This window comes from Phoenix dactylifera, unplaced genomic scaffold (assembly GCF_009389715.1).
Source record: "Phoenix dactylifera cultivar Barhee BC4 unplaced genomic scaffold, palm_55x_up_171113_PBpolish2nd_filt_p 000076F, whole genome shotgun sequence".
NCBI lineage: Eukaryota > Viridiplantae > Streptophyta > Magnoliopsida > Arecales > Arecaceae > Phoenix > Phoenix dactylifera.
In genome coordinates this window covers 1363424-1381284 of record NW_024067675.1, presented here as the reverse complement: position 1 = coordinate 1381284, position 17861 = coordinate 1363424, and the positions used below count along the sequence as shown (strand labels likewise).

General features: G+C 40.8%; 1 protein-coding gene across 1 annotated transcript; it reads left to right on the top strand.

Moving 5' to 3' along the window:
* The first annotated feature begins 3537 nt into the window (after positions 1–3537).
* LOC103711435 lies at positions 3538–9398 on the top strand. The gene is made up of 3 exons (XM_008797573.3): positions 3538–4115; positions 7547–7618; positions 9156–9398. The coding sequence occupies exons 1-2, from the start codon at positions 3540–3542 to the stop codon at positions 7562–7564; spliced, it is 594 nt and encodes a 197-aa protein (XP_008795795.3). The 5' UTR covers positions 3538–3539; the 3' UTR covers positions 7565–7618; positions 9156–9398.
* The last annotated feature ends 8463 nt before the right edge of the window (positions 9399–17861 follow it).

Genomic DNA, 17861 nt, shown 5'->3' with positions numbered 1-17861 from the left:
AAAACATCATCATATCTATGTTCTGCAAATTTTTGACTAATTATATATGCTTGTTGTAAAAATGAACATGAAGTAGGGTAATAAATACCAGAAAGAACATTGGTAGCATTATAAAAACCAAGCAAAAAATCTTCCAAAATTTTTCCTTTATTCCAATCAGTTTCAGTCAATGTAAATCCTAATCCACGATCATTAATATATGCACTTAATAAATTTTTATATGGGTATGCATCATGTATCATGCTATATGTGGAGTTCCAACGAGTAATTACATCAAGTTTAAATTTTTTAAAACGTTTACCATGATTTATGCATAATTCCTTAAATTCTTGAAGTCTTGATCTAGAAGCATGAATAAAAGAAACTGCATTTCTAATTTTTGAAATCACATCTTGAATCATGCCCATGCCAGCTTGAACAGAAAGATTTAAGATATGACATGCACATCTAATATGCAGTAAATTTCCATCTAATATGGGATGCAATGAGTCTTTTAATAATACAACAGCAGAATTATTATTAGATGCATTATCAAAAGTAATAGACATAATTTTATCATTAATATTATATGAACATGCAGTTTGATAAATTATATTTGAAATTTGTTGCCCAGAATGTGGAAAATCAAAAGCACGAAAAGCAAGAATACGTTTATTTAATTGCCAATCATTATCAATATAATGAGCAGTAATGGCAATAAAACAATTACTACCTACAGATGCTGACCAAATATCAGAAGTTAATGAAATTTTTACATTTAAAGTAGAAAGTGTTTCAATTAAATTTTGTTTCATTGCTAAAAAATTGGTCATAGCTACTCTTCTAAATGTACGCCTACTAGTTCTTTTGTAAGCAGGTTGTAGGTTTAATTGAACATATTCTTCAAAATTAAAAGATTCACATAAACTAAAAGGTAATTCATCCTTAACTATCCATTTTACAAGTGCTTTTCTTTGATTTTCATGATTATATGCAAAATTACCTACAAGTAATCCCCCTTGTATATTAAGGGTACTTTGAGTTTGAGCATGAGAATCATGCATCCTATGACTCTCTTGATGTCTTTTTAAATGCCCTGTTCCCCCACTACTACTACAACTATAAAGTTTGGCACATTTTTTACATTTAGCTTTCCAGACTCCCTCGACCATAACTCTATCAAATTCATTCCATACAGTACTAGTCCTCTTACGAGAAGAGGTTTGACCTTCACTCGGTTCACCAGTTCTAGAGGAACTAGGAACAGGGGGTTGGGGATTAGTTTCTTCTCCCTCAGAAACAGGAATGCCAAACTGACTTTCCTCAAAAGATGACATATCTATGATTAATTCAAAAAATAAAAACTAACCGCAAGGAGGAATTGAGTAGAGGGTCGGAGGGCAGAGGCAGAGCCGAGATTCCGAGCTTCCTCTTGTGCTCTCAACAGAAGCGACCTTCTCTTCTCAACAGGAACCTCCTCTTGTGTAGCACTTGAACAAACTAAAAATTAAATTGCTAGAAGAGCACTTTAGAAGAGAGAAATAATAGCAGTAGAGAAGGAGAGAATGAGAGGTTTGGTGTGGTGAGAATGAGGAAGGAATGGGCTATTTATAGAAGCCCAAAATTTTTTTTTCCCAAAATACCCCTCAATTCAGCCGTTATTGGACTGTTGGGAGGGGTAAAAGGGTCATTTTCACGAAAATAGCCGTTGGAAACGGCTATTTTCCTCCCCCCTCTCCAGACGGGCCGTGCCTGGCACGGCCCGTCTGGAGCCGTTACGGGCCGTGCCAGGCACGGCCCGTTTAGAGACGTTGCGGGCCGTGCCTGGCACGGCCCGTTTGCGCCCGTTACGGGCCGTGCCTGGCACGGCCCGTGGCGTGCCGTGCCCGGCCCGGCCCATCAATAGAGGGGCCTGGGGCCGGGCCGGGCTGGCCTTCCGTGCTGGACGGGCCGTGCCAGGCACGGCCCGTTTAGTTTTTGGGCCCGGGGGGCCTGGGCCGGGCACGGCCCGTTTAGTTTTTGGGCCCGGGGGGCCTGGGCCGGGCCGGCCCGGCACAGCCCGTTGCCCACCTCTATTCTTCGGCCCTCCCCACCGTGGGACCTCCTTCTTCTTCGGCCCCTTCTTCTTCCTGTTCTTCGGCACCGCCCCTTTCTGTGACGGGTCGTCGCCGGCGGCGGCCGCGGGAAGGAGAAGACGACCTGTCTTCCTCTTCTTCGGCATCTCCCCACCATGGGGGCGGGGGAGAGGGAGGGGGTGCGATGGCGGGGCAGAGGGACAGGGTGCGGCGGCGGGGGAGAGGGAGTGGGGTTGGGTGGGAGAGGAAGAGACGGTGAGAGAGAGGTTTTTGGGAGGAATTTTTTTTTAAAATGGGGGTATTTTGGTCAAAAATACAGCTTTCCGGAAAAGCTGAAAACAGCATTTTTGGAAAGCTCCAAATTGGAGCTTCCCCCCAAAATTTGGAGCTTCTCCCCAAAAGCTGTTTTCAGCTTCCCGCAAAAGCTGAAACAGCTTTTCGGAAAATTTACCAAACACTCTTTTTTAGCTAAAAGTACTTTTTGAGGGCCAGAAAGTGCTTTTTGGCCCTCCAAAAACTCTCCCAAACAGGGCCCAAGTCCCACAAGATGGAAATTAATTTTTTTAGTAAAAAATATCCTAAGGCTTTTAGATAGAACAATATAATATTTTTTTAATTAAAGAAATAACAGATATTTTATCCAATTTTTCATAAAAGTAGATTTTCAATCAAATATATGCTATTCGGAAATATGCCCATGATCTATCAAATATAAAAAAATTATTTTTTAAATATTATATGTTTAGTCACCAATTTTTTAAAAAAAAGTTAATAAAAACAAATCTTCCCATTAACCACACAAGCCGCAAGCAAGACGCATTGGATTTGGATAGCGTGGTAAACGATGGCCCCAACTTTTGCGGTAGCAGCCAAAAAGAGTGTTATCTCCTAGACGAAAGAATCTGGTGCCCCGTACCGGACCGGTGACCCCAAACCCGGGCCGCCACCTACCTTCTTTACCGCGCAAATTACCTACCCTTCTCTTTTTTTAACCTTTCAGGATAAATACAAAAATAACCAAATAGTAAATACAAGCTAACCACTCTAGCTTTTTCCCTTCGCGTTAAATCCTTAACTAACTACCTGCTGTATCTTCGGATGCACCAAACAGCCATTTGCACCAAACAAAGAAGCTGACAAGCCTAAAAGATAAATAAATCCAATATATGGCCTCCATCCCAAATCAATAAAATGCTGTATTCTGTTAAGAACACCACACAGGGAAAATTCCCGGAAAATGATCATACACCCAAATAGCTGTCTAAACACTATTATCCACTCCATTTCCTCGCAAACGCCGCATGTACGATGTAACCTCATCATGCTATCAACGTCAACTACACTCTCGAATAAGACAAAAATTGGATGCACCCCTTCGTCTGATCGAGTCCAATTAACGGGCTCGGATGTATGTACACAAAAGTGAGCCAGCGGAACATCTGAAACGATATAACACTCCACCATTCTCTCCCTCGCCTCCTCTGTATGTATATGCCGCTCGGAACTCTAGACCTCCCAAAACCCCCAGCCATGGCCTCCTCCTCTAACCCTGATCTCCCTTTCCTTTTCTCCCTCTCATCCCTCATATTCCTCCTCCTCGCCGGCGGAACCGCTGCCACCATGGAGGCGGCGCCGACGTCGCCAACGTCGCCGTCGAACGGGACGACGATTTACGAGCTGCTGCCGGAGTACGGCCTCCCGTCGGGACTCCTTCCGGACACGGTGAAGTCCTTCCAGCTCGGCAACGACGGAATCTTCGTGGTGGAGCTGGAGGGCCCCTGCTACGTGCAGTTCGAGTACCTGGTCTACTACGAGCCCCGGATCACCGGCGTCGTCAAGTACGGCAGCATCGATGAGCTCCGCGGAATCCAGGTCCGCCGCTTTTTCCTCTGGTTCGACGTTGACGCCATCAAGGTCGACCTCCCGCCCTCCGACTTCATCTACTTCGAGGTCGGCTGGATCACCAAGCAGCTCCCAGTCGGCCAGTTCGAGACTGTCCATTCTTGCCAGGACAACGGGCTGGCCGGCCGGGTGAGGAGGGCCGCCGATAGTTTACTTCAGGTATAGGGTTTTTTTTTTTTTTTTGCCTTCTCTACGTGGCTTGGTTTTAGAAGGGAGAAGAAAAAATCGCTGGAAAGTTTTTTTTGATTTGATAATGCTGGATTCTGAGGTTTTGGATCCGAGAAAGGGGATTCTTGATAGGGTATTGATGCCTTCTTGATGGATTTTTCGCTTAGTGTGCGCAACGGCTGTTCGGATTTGGTTTACTAGCTTGAGCCTAGATTGAGGAGTGTAGAATGTTATTTGATACCCTTCTGCAAGGGAGAGAAATTTTTAGCTATTCTTTCTGTTTCCTTTTTTTGGGGGAAATTAAATTTTTCAGTGTATGACAATATAATTGCTTGAACGAATTATTCTTATTTTTATTTTCATGGAATATAGTGCATTTCTATGTTTTAATTAACTCTTGATAGTTATATAGACATCTGCTCTGCTTATGCTATTGAGGGGATGGGGCAGTATGCGACGCCCATTGCTAAGGAAGGGCACTTTACATTTGTTATGACTCCAAAAGTAAATGCTGGACTGCTGATCTTGGAAGGAGAGGGGAAAACACTAAGCAAGCTAGTGTGAACTTGAGCTAGATTTGACATTAGGAGAAATGGTCGGAAAAATAAAGGTTTAAAATGTACGGTTAATTGCTTTTCATAGGTTCTTGCAGGATAAATCTGAACGAAGAGGACTAAAAGTGGGTAGGGGAAGATACTCGGGGGTTTTAATGTTTAAGACTCATGGAAGCTGAAGGAAACAGAGTTTTGAAGGTGAAAGAAGGTGACTGAAGGGACATTTTTTTTTATTTTTTCTGCTGTTATCTATTAACTGGTCAGGCGTTGAACTGAATGTAGTATTGGGAAAGAGAAGGTAACCAGTAATGCTAAGATAGTTAAGGTTGTAAGGATGAGGTTTGGTGTTAGTTTTAGGGTTTGGAAGCAAGGATAAGGAAGGTTTTAAAGGCCAGTTGTTACTAGCTTGAGGTGAATAATTTTGAGACGAAGATGGGAAAGCAAAATCTAGGAAGTGTTAAGGTAAAATACGTGTCTGTAATTATGTTGATGTGTTCTTTTCTCTCATGTAATGTTTTTTAGTACTCAGATTGAAGGTTGTCACCTGAATGATCATGGGCACAAGACATGAGGTCATGTTCTAGATTGGAGTTCATAAAATCATGATCTCAAATTAATCAGGACTTATGGAAGCAACTATACAGTGTCTTTTCTTTGCAAACCAAGTAAAAAAAAAAGGATCTTCACACGGATTAAAATAACGTATTAAAGTATGTATTTTAACTACATTTTGACAACTTTCTTCTTTCCAAAATTTACACCTCTTTTCATAGAAAATATTGCAGATTGATAACACATGGAGGAATATTTGATGTAGTCTTCTTGAGAGTAGCAACAATGTGGTAGTTATATCATATTTGTGCTCTATATTTTCAGCCATAACATCTTGTTGGGTAGGCTTCAACATGCTACATATACTGAAGCATTGTGGACATCTCCCCTTCCTAAAAAAGGTTGGGGCTACAGATATTGAGAAACCATGAGAACATTAGGATGAAATAAATTTTTATCTATGTTGATTGTTAAGCATTGAGGACATAGCTTGTGACATTGTGCTTGTAGTATTAAGACATATTGTTTAGGTTCAAAGATTTGAACATAGGGGTTGAGTGCCTTGCTCAATATTAAGACTGTTAGAATAATAATAATAAAAAAAAACCTGTTAATCATAAACTGCATATCTTGGCCAATTCAAGCAATGAGATTGGTTTAGAAAATGGAAAGCTAGGAGTTCATATAAGATTGAAGAGAGAACTTACATGAGAAGGTAGTTACCAGAACATGTTGAGTATATTCATTGAAACTTTTATTCCCTCTTGAACTTGATGTGCGAATTGAAATGTGGACTATAACATGGTAAAAGCCCTTGATATCTTTCTTTATACATATAGAAAGTAAGCACATTGTGTTGAACATTTTAGATTGAATTGTGACCTTAGTCATACAAAAAAAAAAAAAATGCTTTTTTATAGTCAAATGCCAAGCACTAACATGTATTGACCTTTTGTACGAAAAAAAATTTGTATTGACCTCATATTTGTTGGAATTGCTATATATTGTAGCATATAAATGGAAATATTGAAACAAAATATGTTGCAAATCCATATATATGGACACCAATAATATCTAATGACCCCATTTTTTTGCAAATCTGTTTTGTAAATCTGTTTCCTTAAATGCGATTGTGATTGGGAGTTCTGAATGTGCATTAAGATCAGGGAGTACTTTGTAGTAGTTGGCCTCTGTTGGGTTCTCCTTTGTGACCTTTACATTTCTACACTTCTGTTAAATGCTAACAATTAAAGTTCTAGAGGAGGTCTCTAGTGCTTATATTGCAGGTGGAATGTTGTGTTGGTTGAGAAGGCCATGGACAGGGTGTACATCAAGCAGAGTTTATTGACTTCTTTTGACATTTAAAATTAAACAATAAAATTGGCCAAAATTAAGTACATAGAATACAATATTTAGTTACCATTTAGAGCAAGAGATTTCCCGAATGCATTACTTGAGGATCTCTCCTTCAAAGGGTGAAGAAATAAATAAAAATGTCTGGCCAAGACAAATTCAGGTGAATGAAGTGATGATGAAACTGTTAATTGTTGCTCAATTATCAAACATCTTTGAGATTCAAATGAAAATTTTAGAGATAATTATGACCGAGTTGTATTACTCAGAATGTTGGGCATCAATGGGAGCTCATGTCTAGAGGAGAATATAGCCAACATAAGGATACATGGTAACGATGAGCATGATAGGCTTAGACATATGTACATGTAAGAAAGGTTATCAATGGAATGGTGAAAGATATGATGTCAAAAGCTATTTGGGGTGGGTTGGAAAGGTGCATCACACCCTACAGATGACTGCATTGCAGGAACTATATAAGTTGAAAGGTTAGAGAGAAGGTCCAAGGCTTGTTGACTATATTTATACTGGTTCTTCTGGTTTGCCTTAACCTTTAGCCGTTTTACTATGTTTTCAGGGGTAAACCCAGTTCTGTTAATGCATGTGTACCTGATATTTTAGTCAGTTCTTTTTCTTTCTTTTCTATTATTGCCACATGGAAACTTGGTTCCATCTGATAACCTCAAAGTTGCAATTGTCCCTACAAACCATCTCTGATTGTTCGAGTTACGCATCTGGCACATGATTATATGAGGTTTCTTCTCTGAAGTTAAAGTAAAACTGCATCTGTTATGAGAACTGTGTCTCTGTTATAAGAACTGTGCTTGTTTCCATCTGGGTGCTTTAAGAGCAATATCATTTTTGTTTTCCATCTTTCGTCTGAAACTATCTGTCTTGTGTTATGCTGAGTGAATGCATGTCAAAGTTAATTTAAACATTACAAATGCTTTTTCTTCATCTCAGAGCATCCTCATTCCTTAACTTTAGTGGAAAAGTGATGTAGACCATATGCACCAGCAAGTGGCATGTGAAAAGGTAACTTCACAGTACTATGATGCTGCTTTATTTTTAGTCAATATTTTCTTATCACTTCTTGCAATCTAGGTTCAATATGGTTTCAATGTTAGTTTCAATACTGTCATTTTCTTCCAAAGGACCAAACTCCTTTGACAACAAATGGTAGAAGAGTTACTCTAGAACTAGGTTTTCTTTGTCAGCAAGGCTATAGAGGGATATTTAGTCCTAGAAAATAGTCAGTTTCAGCCAATAGGATTAATTCAATTAGACCTTGGGAGATTTAAAAGTCGTGCCCAATAAAGAGGTTGCAATGCATACTACATTCATTTGCCTGGTTGGCTTTCTGACATGTATTCAGTTTTATATGGTTTATTTATTCATCACAAGCAGCCTTCTTTCCAATCTCACCTGACGACTTATATCCAGATTATGTAGGTTTCTCCTAGCTGGAAACAATTCTTCCACACAACCAGAGCTCTCTTTTAAATGGAGCCTTTGGCCATTTAATATCTGGTTCAAATTTCTACTTTTGCAAAAGATAAACTTCCAATAATTCAAATTTGCATTTAGATGTTTGGAATATCTATTTCAACTGTATCATCTGTGATTTGCACTTGTGCATGTGTCATCTTTGCTGCATAACTTCAGATTGATGAGGCATTGCCAGATCCTGCCTGCAAAAAAATAAGGTTTAAAAAGAAAAGCCAATTACAAAACTAACTTACTATTTTCCTAGGAATGGGACGTTGCATGGTACTGTAGATTATCATCTATTTGTGCTATCGGCTGTACTAATATACCTTATATGTGTTTTCAGTCTTAGCATAGCTAAACTTGCTTTATTGAGACCATGTAACTTTAGCTATATCACGTCTTTTGCATGGAAGAACTTGCTTCTCTTTTAAGAGGTTTTATTCTAACTTAGCAGGGACATTGTCCATGAGAGAACCTTCTCTATTAAGGGTTCAGTAAACCACTTGGGAAGGGAAAAGTGATGCTGATGAGCTAGAATTTTGTTGGTTAATCTTCATAGAACTTCTTTCGTTTAAGTATCATAAGAATAATTAATGTTTAGATCAGGTCAGAAAGTACAGATGAATATGAAGATTCTAGCGGTTTTTTCTTGTTGTTGTTGATGGTATTTGGTTCTTTAAGTAAGCATATGAATAATTAGGGTTTAGATCAGGTTTTAGAAAGCAAAGATGGATATGAAGGTTGTAATGGTTTTTCCTGTATTTAAATGTACCCTCTGTTTTCCCTTGTTTTGTTTCTATGATATTCTTCCAGATTTAAAAAGTAAAGACAAGTGTGACTGCTTCTACCATATCTCAGTCCCATGCATCATGATCCGAAACCATGAAGATAGACTCAGACCATTTTTAATTTTTTTCTGCAAGAGTTAATATATGATACTAGCAGATGCTGTATGATCAGCTGTCTGAATTTTTCTGGCTGATTTCAGTCAATGGTTGTACAAGTGTTGAATATTTTTATCTCCTAGTTATCATGCAACATACTGATCTCTGACTTGGTCCGTGACATGCCAATTATGCAGCTCCCAGATCTCGTGAGAAAGCCAAGTATGCTGGTCGCGAAATAAATAAATCTAGAGATCACTCCTTCGTATTTGGTATGTCTGAGGCATTGTATGGTATCTTTCTCAAGTCCAAGGAACTTGTACTATTCTGCTAATCTGGAGATTTATAGCCAGAAAAACCTTGTTGTGGATTAGATAGATATACATAGTAAGAAACATCATTTCTAAGCTGCAATTGGATTTGTAGGTGCTTTTTTTTTTTGTTTTAATCGTCATTTAACCTTGAAACATACCATTCATGGTGCTTAAACGCAGCTATCTTGGAGTATTTTGATCAAATTGCGTTTAGGTCTTTGCCCGTGTTAATTAGTTTATGCTACGATCTTTGTGCACACTGAATTGCCAAATTCCATATCCAGCGGTTGAGAACTTAAGATGACCGAGAACCGGACTATTAGCTTTCCCTTGAACCTATATATTTAATGCTTCAAAAGCTTTAGTGAAACTTCCCGTGATTGAGTCTGACGGTCTCTTTAATTTCTGAAATGGTTTGGTTATGTATATTATGGTTGTATTAGACCGTTTCCGTTGGAAATCTGACGGCAGTGGATATATTTGCCCTTGGATGAAGGCGACATTTCTACTGCTGTCTTGTATTAAATGGTCTACAGCAGGTAAGATGACTTCGATAGAGGAATTATTTTTAGATATCACCGAAAAAACATATGCCAAACAGCTAGTATATGTTGAACTCGGAACTAGCAAAGTTGCACACAAGTTTCCCCCAGGTAATATGGTGAAGCATCGGCTTGAATGCCATCATCAACTGCGGAGATTCTCTTGCAGGTTTCCACCGAGTTGATCTTCTCCAGTTTAAATCCTTCCTGTTATCTTTAAATCTTATTACACCCTTCCAACAGGAAAGTTGCCCCAATGAAAAATGGTTTACCTTGTGGGTGCAATCAGGCATGCCATATTGGTTCTTATAAAAAAACATGCCATATTGGTCATGGAATAGAACTCATTTGTCCTGGGGAATAATGCAATCATATGTTCTCTGCGTGTAAATGAGCTGAACATGAGCAACCTAAGCCTTCAGCTTGACTCGTTTTATAACCAAGCTGAAGACTTGAACAGGCTTATTTAGTTTCGAGTTAAACTCAAGCTTTCTTTTCTTTTGGTAAATAACTCAAGCTTTTCACTAGCAGCTCACCAGTGATCCTTATCTCGGGATAATTTGATCTCCGATGACTTAAGATCATCACGTTTGGTATGCTATGATCCAGTGAATAAAGATTTCCAAATGTCCACAAGTAACATGTTTGGTATTTTATGAGAATTCAAGATCACTCATCATATCATACCAAAACTGTCTCTGATATATTCCATAAAATATATTTATTAATCATATAAAATATATTATAATAAAATATTAATAAATTTATCATTATATTAATTATTAATATATTCCAAAAAAATAATTAATAAAGATATAATAATTATTATTATACAATTAATATATTTATTTATACTTATAATATATTATTTTTTAATACTAATAATTATTTTGATTAAAAATAAGACAAATAGAAGTAATATATTAAATACTTTCATTATATAAATATAAAATGCAATAATACATTCTTGTTATAATTTAAATTTATTATTGAATAATAATATGATTAACAATATATTATAATATAATATATATCATAAATATAATATATAATATCAAAATAATATAATACATATATAGTATTGACATAATATATTAACGATATATTGATATATCAATTTTTCTACAGGACTAAGGGTTATTTTTGTTCTCAACTTTTAGCTCAAAATTATTGCTCAGGGGTGATCTCGGGTTCTCGATCTCAAGGATGGGTATCCCATCACTGGGTTGGGAGGTGATTTGAGAAGTGGGTGTAATCTGGAATCACTACCATGTATGGTCACCGGGGTGTAATCAAATACGGTGATCTTATTACCTCCACTCATATTACTCTTGATCTTGGGATGATCACTTTATGCCAAATGCCCTAATAAGGGATTAAGATATTACAAGGCTTTCATATATATATATATATATATATATATATATATATATATATATATATATATATATATATATATATATATATATATATATATATATGCAACCTTGCATTGGACCGGCTTGGATCATAGAAGCCAGGGCCCATCATGCGGCATGCATGTTGCACATACTAGGGATGCAGAAGACTCCTGATGGGAGTCTTCTTCTTTGACGACTCTAGGATGAAAACGGACTCTTAGGGACGTTAGACTCGGGCAGAACCCTGGGAAGTCCTCTATAAGAACACCTCTTCTCTCCTCCATGACCCTCCACCGTCGAGAGTTCCATTTCGTTCTCCCTATTTTTTCCCATTGAGTCCACCAATTCCTAGCTTTGTGCTCTCTCTGCATACCGGGTTCAAAGAGATAACCAAAGCCAAGGTAATTCCTGATCTCCCTTCTCTTTGCTTTCCCATCCTTAAGCTTTGAATCATAGCTTCTAGCCAAGAAATCCATCAGACTATCCCCGATTTTTGGCCGAATTTCTCTCTTTTTTTCTAATCACTGGCACCGCCACCTCTTGACACTGAACCCCTAGATGGACTTCTCGACCTCCCTACAACCTCCATAGCAGACATGGCCGCTAGTGATCGGCCACTAGACAAAAATGAAGAAAGTCTTTCTATCGCTATTTTCTGACCCTTTTTCTATTGATTTCTTGCTGGTCGGTCACTGCCATAGGCTGTTCACAATATCCGGCAACCGACTATGCCACCTGGCACGGTCTCCAGCGATCCCGACCTCCCCTTTCTCTTTTAGAAGAGATGAAGCTTCCCTCTTTCTCCCACTTATTTCTCTATTCTTCTCTCTTCTCCCTCTTTCTCTCTAAAAAGGCCTATGAATCCCAGTTTAGAGTCTTGTCTCATTTTCCTATAGATCCAAGTTAACCCTAGTAAAGAGGCCATGAATTATCATGGTGCCCAAGTAGCTTATTGGACCGATCATCTCGACTTTTGTAGGATATCTTTGAAACCCATTATTAATGATTCTTATTAAAAAATCTTGGTCTTAATCGAGTCCCTACTTTATGATTCATTGATGAATCTCTTATCCAAAGCCATCAAACATTGTCATTTGACTAAGCATCCTCTTTTCTTGTTATTCTAATACTATTAAAGTTATCGAATAGTGTTGCTCAGATAGACAACCCAAGAGGGGGGGTGAATTGGGTTTTAAAATAATTTGAATAATTAAAACGATGTGGTTGACTAATTAAAAACTATTGCAAGTTATTTAATTAATGCTAAGTGCTGTGAGTGATGTGAGGGGAAGAAGAAGAGAGACAATCCAACACAAACACAAGGTTTTATAGTGGTTCGGAGCTAACCCTTGCTCCTACGTCCACTCCCCAAGTCTCACTTGGGAATTCACTATAACCCCCTTGGATTACAGCCGGTTGTTTTCCAAGCTCACAACCAAACTTGTTGTTTTACGAGCTCACAACGAACTCGGTCGGCTTTCCCAGGCTCACCGACTAGAACCGCCCCGATTGTTTTCCCGGGATCACAATCAAACCCTTACACACGTTGGTTTTAACTCGGCTCACCAACCAACCTCAATCCCCTTGATTCAATCCCCGATTGAACTAAGTAAATACAAGTTGTAGAAAGAAAACAGAAAATAAGCTTCTCAAAAAGCAGATGAAAACAATATGAACAATAAATGAAGTTAAGAAGCCTCAAACGCTTTTAGATTGGAGATGAGGAATGGCTTCTTAAACTTCTGGTCTCCTCTTGAAAGAGTAGTCGACTTGAATGCAGGAGAAGGAGGCTTTAATTGCTGGGAAGATGTAGTTGGAAGCAGTAAATGCAGATCTTCCTCTTTTTCGTTGAAGAGCACGTTGCAGAGCTTGAATGCTTGATTAGTTGGAGTGGAATGGTTGTTCTCTGCCTTGCTACAGTCCTCTGTGGCTATTTAAGCCAACCCCCACGGAAACTAGCCGTTAGAGTGCTTTTTCTGCCCGTTCTGAACACTCTGCGCAGCCTGACAATATGACCGTTGGTGGGTTGGAGTCGACTCGCGCGATCAGGAGTCGACTCGGCTGTAGCGGGAGTCGACTCAAGCTTTTCCGGAGTCGACTCGGCAACTGTTCCAAATTTGAATTAAAGTTGCCTTCACGACTGGGAGTCGACTCGTCTTGACCTGGAGTCGACTCGTCAACTTCTGGAGCTGACTTGGCAATTTTGGAGTCGGCTCATCCACTGAAGTCCGTGGATCCAATTTTGAATTTTGTCCACTCGAGTCGACTCGACTGTCCTGGGAGTCGACTCGAATCTCAGAGCCCGAACTCCCGATCCTCTGTCTTTTGGCTCGTCCAGTCTTGGAGTCGACTCGAACTTCCTTGGAGTCGACTCGGCTCTCAGTTTCCGAAAGATGGTCTTCTGCCTTTTGACGTGAAGCTGTCTTGGAGTCGACTCGAGCTGTTTGGGAGTCGACTCGAATCTCAGAGGCAGTAACTTGGTTTTCTGTCTGTCTTGGGGTCGCGGTGTCTTGGAGTCGACTCGCGTATTGCGGGAGTCGACTCGAATCTCAGAGTCCATAAAATGCTCTCTGACTTTTTCTTTGTGTACCGCTGAGAGTCGACTCTTGCTTTCTCTGGAGTCGACTTGCCACCTATCGGAGTCGACTCGCGTTCCACTGGAGTCGACTCGAATCTCAGACCCGAAAACTGTTCTCTGACTTTTCTGCCTCTGACTGCTTGGAGTCGACTCTTACTTCCTTGGAGTCGACTCGGTGAACATCGGAGTCGACTCGCGCACTTCGGGAGTCGACTCGCTGACAGGTTCTGAGTTGAAGCTTTCTGTCCTTTTGTCTGTTCTCAGTCGGAGTCGACTCGTACTTATCTGGAGTCGACTCGAGCTCGTGCCAGTGAACTTGATACGCTTGGAGTCGACTCGTGATACTCGAGAGTCGACTCGAGTCTCAGACATTGGTTCAAACAGACTCCTTAACTTATCCAAAAATTATGAATCAAGTCTTGGGACACTTAGACAGGATTTTCACTGAAACACTCAATTGAATTCATTAGTAATCAAAAGATATACTCAAATGCTTTGAGCTCATCAAAATCAAATGGGGTTTTAATCAATCACTCCACAATCTCCCCCTTTTTGATGATGACAAAACTTTGAGTATATGTAAAATGAATTGCTCAATAAATAATGAAATAAAATCCATAAATAAATTCAAATGTCTGGTAATTCAATTTATCCAAGCTTGAAAGGAGTGAAACAATAAATTTCGGAGTTAAAGCTCCCCCTTTCATTTGGAATTATATAAGCCTTCATATTATGCAATCAATTGTTTGGCTTATATGTCATTAATGATTTAGTTTGATTAAAATTCAGATTCTCCCCCTCAACATATGCATTCAACTATGTTTTGATTCTCTGAATTTCCTTTTAATGCTTTGAAGTTTTTGAACTGAATTTTTTGTATTTAGAGGAAAAATCTGTCAATTTGTTCTTGTGTAGGATTCAGCTAATCTCCGAATATCCCTTGAATAGATTCTGGAGATTACTCCATTAGGAGCCCCAAAAGAGAGATAATGAGCCTCGAGGTACCGAATCCACTTAGAACAAATTTGTGTGTTTTTAAGAGTTTTATGTTTTTATTGATTTCCATTGATTTCTTTTACATATTTCGCCCCTTTTACATACTTTATACATATTTCTCCCCTTTTTTTTTACATATTTTATTTCTCCCCCTTTTTGTCATCATATCAAAAAGGAGGCAATCACACACAATCAATGGCACAACCAATCATCAAATGGCACATAATTGAAGATAAAATGTCTACTCATTGTATTGATATGAATGTGAATACATGTGAGAATACAATAAGTAAAGTAAAACAAGACAAAACACAAAAACATCTATGGCCTCCTCGAGGATGAGGCACCTCCTCTCGAGGATGTGGGTCCTCCTCTCGTGGATGTGGCTCCTCCTCTCAATCGGCTCTGCTCCATGAGGAGGGTGACTGCATCTGTAACATGGCCAAGCTGCGTGATAATAGACGTAGTGGCTCTGCTATATGTAGTGGAGAGCTCAGTCACCGACGTCTGAAGCCCAGTCACCGACGTCTGAAGTGCGTCCAGCTTGTCGATGAGTACATTCGACAAGCGCTCGGCCCCCTCGGTGGTGGTGTGCATGTCACGACCTATGTCCTCTCGCATCTGTCGAGTGGTGCTCGTGACCTCACTCATGCTGTGGAACTGGGCCTGGACCAAACTCCGGACATTGTAGATCTCTTCCCGTACATGAGCCGTCATGTCAGTCACGGCTGTCAAGGAAGGGACCAACTGAGAAGATACGGGTGCAGGAGTGGGAGCAGGCACCGCACCTCGGAGCTTCCGAAGCAGCTCATCCCTCACATCTCTGACTATCTCCTGTCGCAGCTCCCGGAGCTGCTCAGGATCAATCCGGACCTCCATGGATGGTGGAGCCGAGGAGGAAGGTCCGGCGGAGGTGGTAGGAGCAGGAGGAGTGGATGGAAGGTCTGGATGGTCTGGAAGGTCTGGGTAGTCTGAATCGGGCTCAGGACTGGGTGAAGGTCTGGTGGTCTGAGCGGTGATGGTAGACTTCCTAACCCATACCCCCTCTCTCTTCCGAAACCCCATCCTGTGTAGGGTCCTCGCACGCGTGCGATCAGTCCATCGCAAAGCGCGAAAGGGCTCCCCCTCAGGAATGGGAACCTCGTACTCCCTAAAAAGAAGGGTGAAAATCATGCCGTATGGGAGGGTGAGCCTAGGTCTATCTAGGGGCTCACACATATACCTATAGATGAGCTTAGGGAAGTTGATTGGGGTGTCCTGAAGGATATAGAACATAAGAGCTAGGTCTCTCTCATTTACAAAATCAAATCTCCCTGTCTTAGGGAAGATGGATCTAGACAAAATACTCAAGAGGATCCGCACCTCAATCGGTAGTGAGCTCGCGGATACCTCGTCTAGAGGTGACTGGGGTGGATGTCCTAGAACGGCCGTAAGGGCCTCAACCCTATCCTCAGGGTGTGCGGGAGCCACCCCTGCTAATGGAAGGTGGAGGATGTGGGCAATAAGATCCTCCGTGACACGCAAAGGGACACCGGCTACTGTGCCCTCGATACCTCCATCTCCCCGATGGACGGTACCATAGAACTCTCTAATAAGGCCCGGGTATGTGGGGAGGTCCAGTGTAAGGAAGTACTCTAGGCCCTGGGCCCTAAGTCTATCACCTATGGTGAACCCTTCCCGGGAGAGGAAGTCGAAATCGACATACCTCCCGGTGGAGACGACCTTCCCGGCCAATGGCCTCGCGGGAACCGCCCTAGGCGGGGAACGAGCCGGAGGTGGTTGCCTCGCGGGATCGTGCCGCGCCTTGGAGCGCCGCTCGGGACCGGCCTCGGGTCGGGACCTCTTCCTAACTACGGTCTTACGCGGCATTTTGACCTAAACTGAGAGGAAAAACCTAGAGGACGGTGAAGGACCGACGGAAAAGACTCGGAACCGACCGGGAATGACCTAGGAAGGGAGGAGAACTCAATGTCCGGCGAAGAATCGACGGGAAAATGGCTTGGAGACGATCGGGGACGACCTAGGAGTCGGCTCTAGGGCTTTTTGAACAGTGGCGGCTTGAAAGAAAAGTGTTTTCGAAACGACAAATCTAGGGTTAAAAAGTCGGATCCCGACTGCGAGTCGACTCCACTGAGTCGCGAGTCGACTCGACCTCGAGTCGACTCCAGAATATGCGCGAGTCGACTCTCCTTATGCGCCTGTGGACCTCGAGTCGACTCCCGACAGTATGCGAGTCGACTCCCCCTCTGCTGCCATCTTTGCGAGTCGACTCCCGCCAATGCGCGAGTCGACTCCCCCTTAGGAGCCGGCTCTGAAACTTACTCGAGTCGTCTCTAACTTTGGCACGCACCTAAAACTCATGCTATAATCGTGCCGAATGACGGAAAATTACTTAATTAAGATCTGATTTGATGATCATTGGAAAGAAACTCTATTTTTAACCACATTGTAATCATCAAAATCAATGTATCTAGTGGAACCACTAGGATGGATCAATCACTCCTAATCCCCTCCTAAGCACACTAAACCTCTCTTCACTTAGGGGTTTTGTAAAAATATCTGCTAATTGATTATCAGTACAAACAAATTGGAGTGTCACATCACCATTCAATACATGATCTCTTATGAAGTGATGTCTTATCTCAATGTATTTAGTTCTTGAATGTTGAATTGGATTTTTAGTTAGGTTTATGGCACTTGTATTATCACAATTAATGGAAATTTTATCTTGTTTAATGCCATAATCTTCTAATTGTTGTTTAATCCATAAGATTTGAGCACAACAACTCCCGGCTGCAACATATTCAGCTTCTGCAGTGGATAATGCAACCGAGTTTTGTTTCTTGCTAAACCATGAGATAAGGTTTTCTCCTAGAAATTGACACGACCCGCTGGTACTTTTTCTATCAAGCTTACATCCAGCGAAGTCTGAATCTGTGTACCCTATTAAGTTTAGGCTAGATTCTTTAGAGTACCATAGCCCTATGTTCTTAGTTCCTATTAAGTATTTAAAAATTCTCTTAACTGCAACTAGATGTGATTCTTTAGGATTAGCCTGATATCTAGCACACAT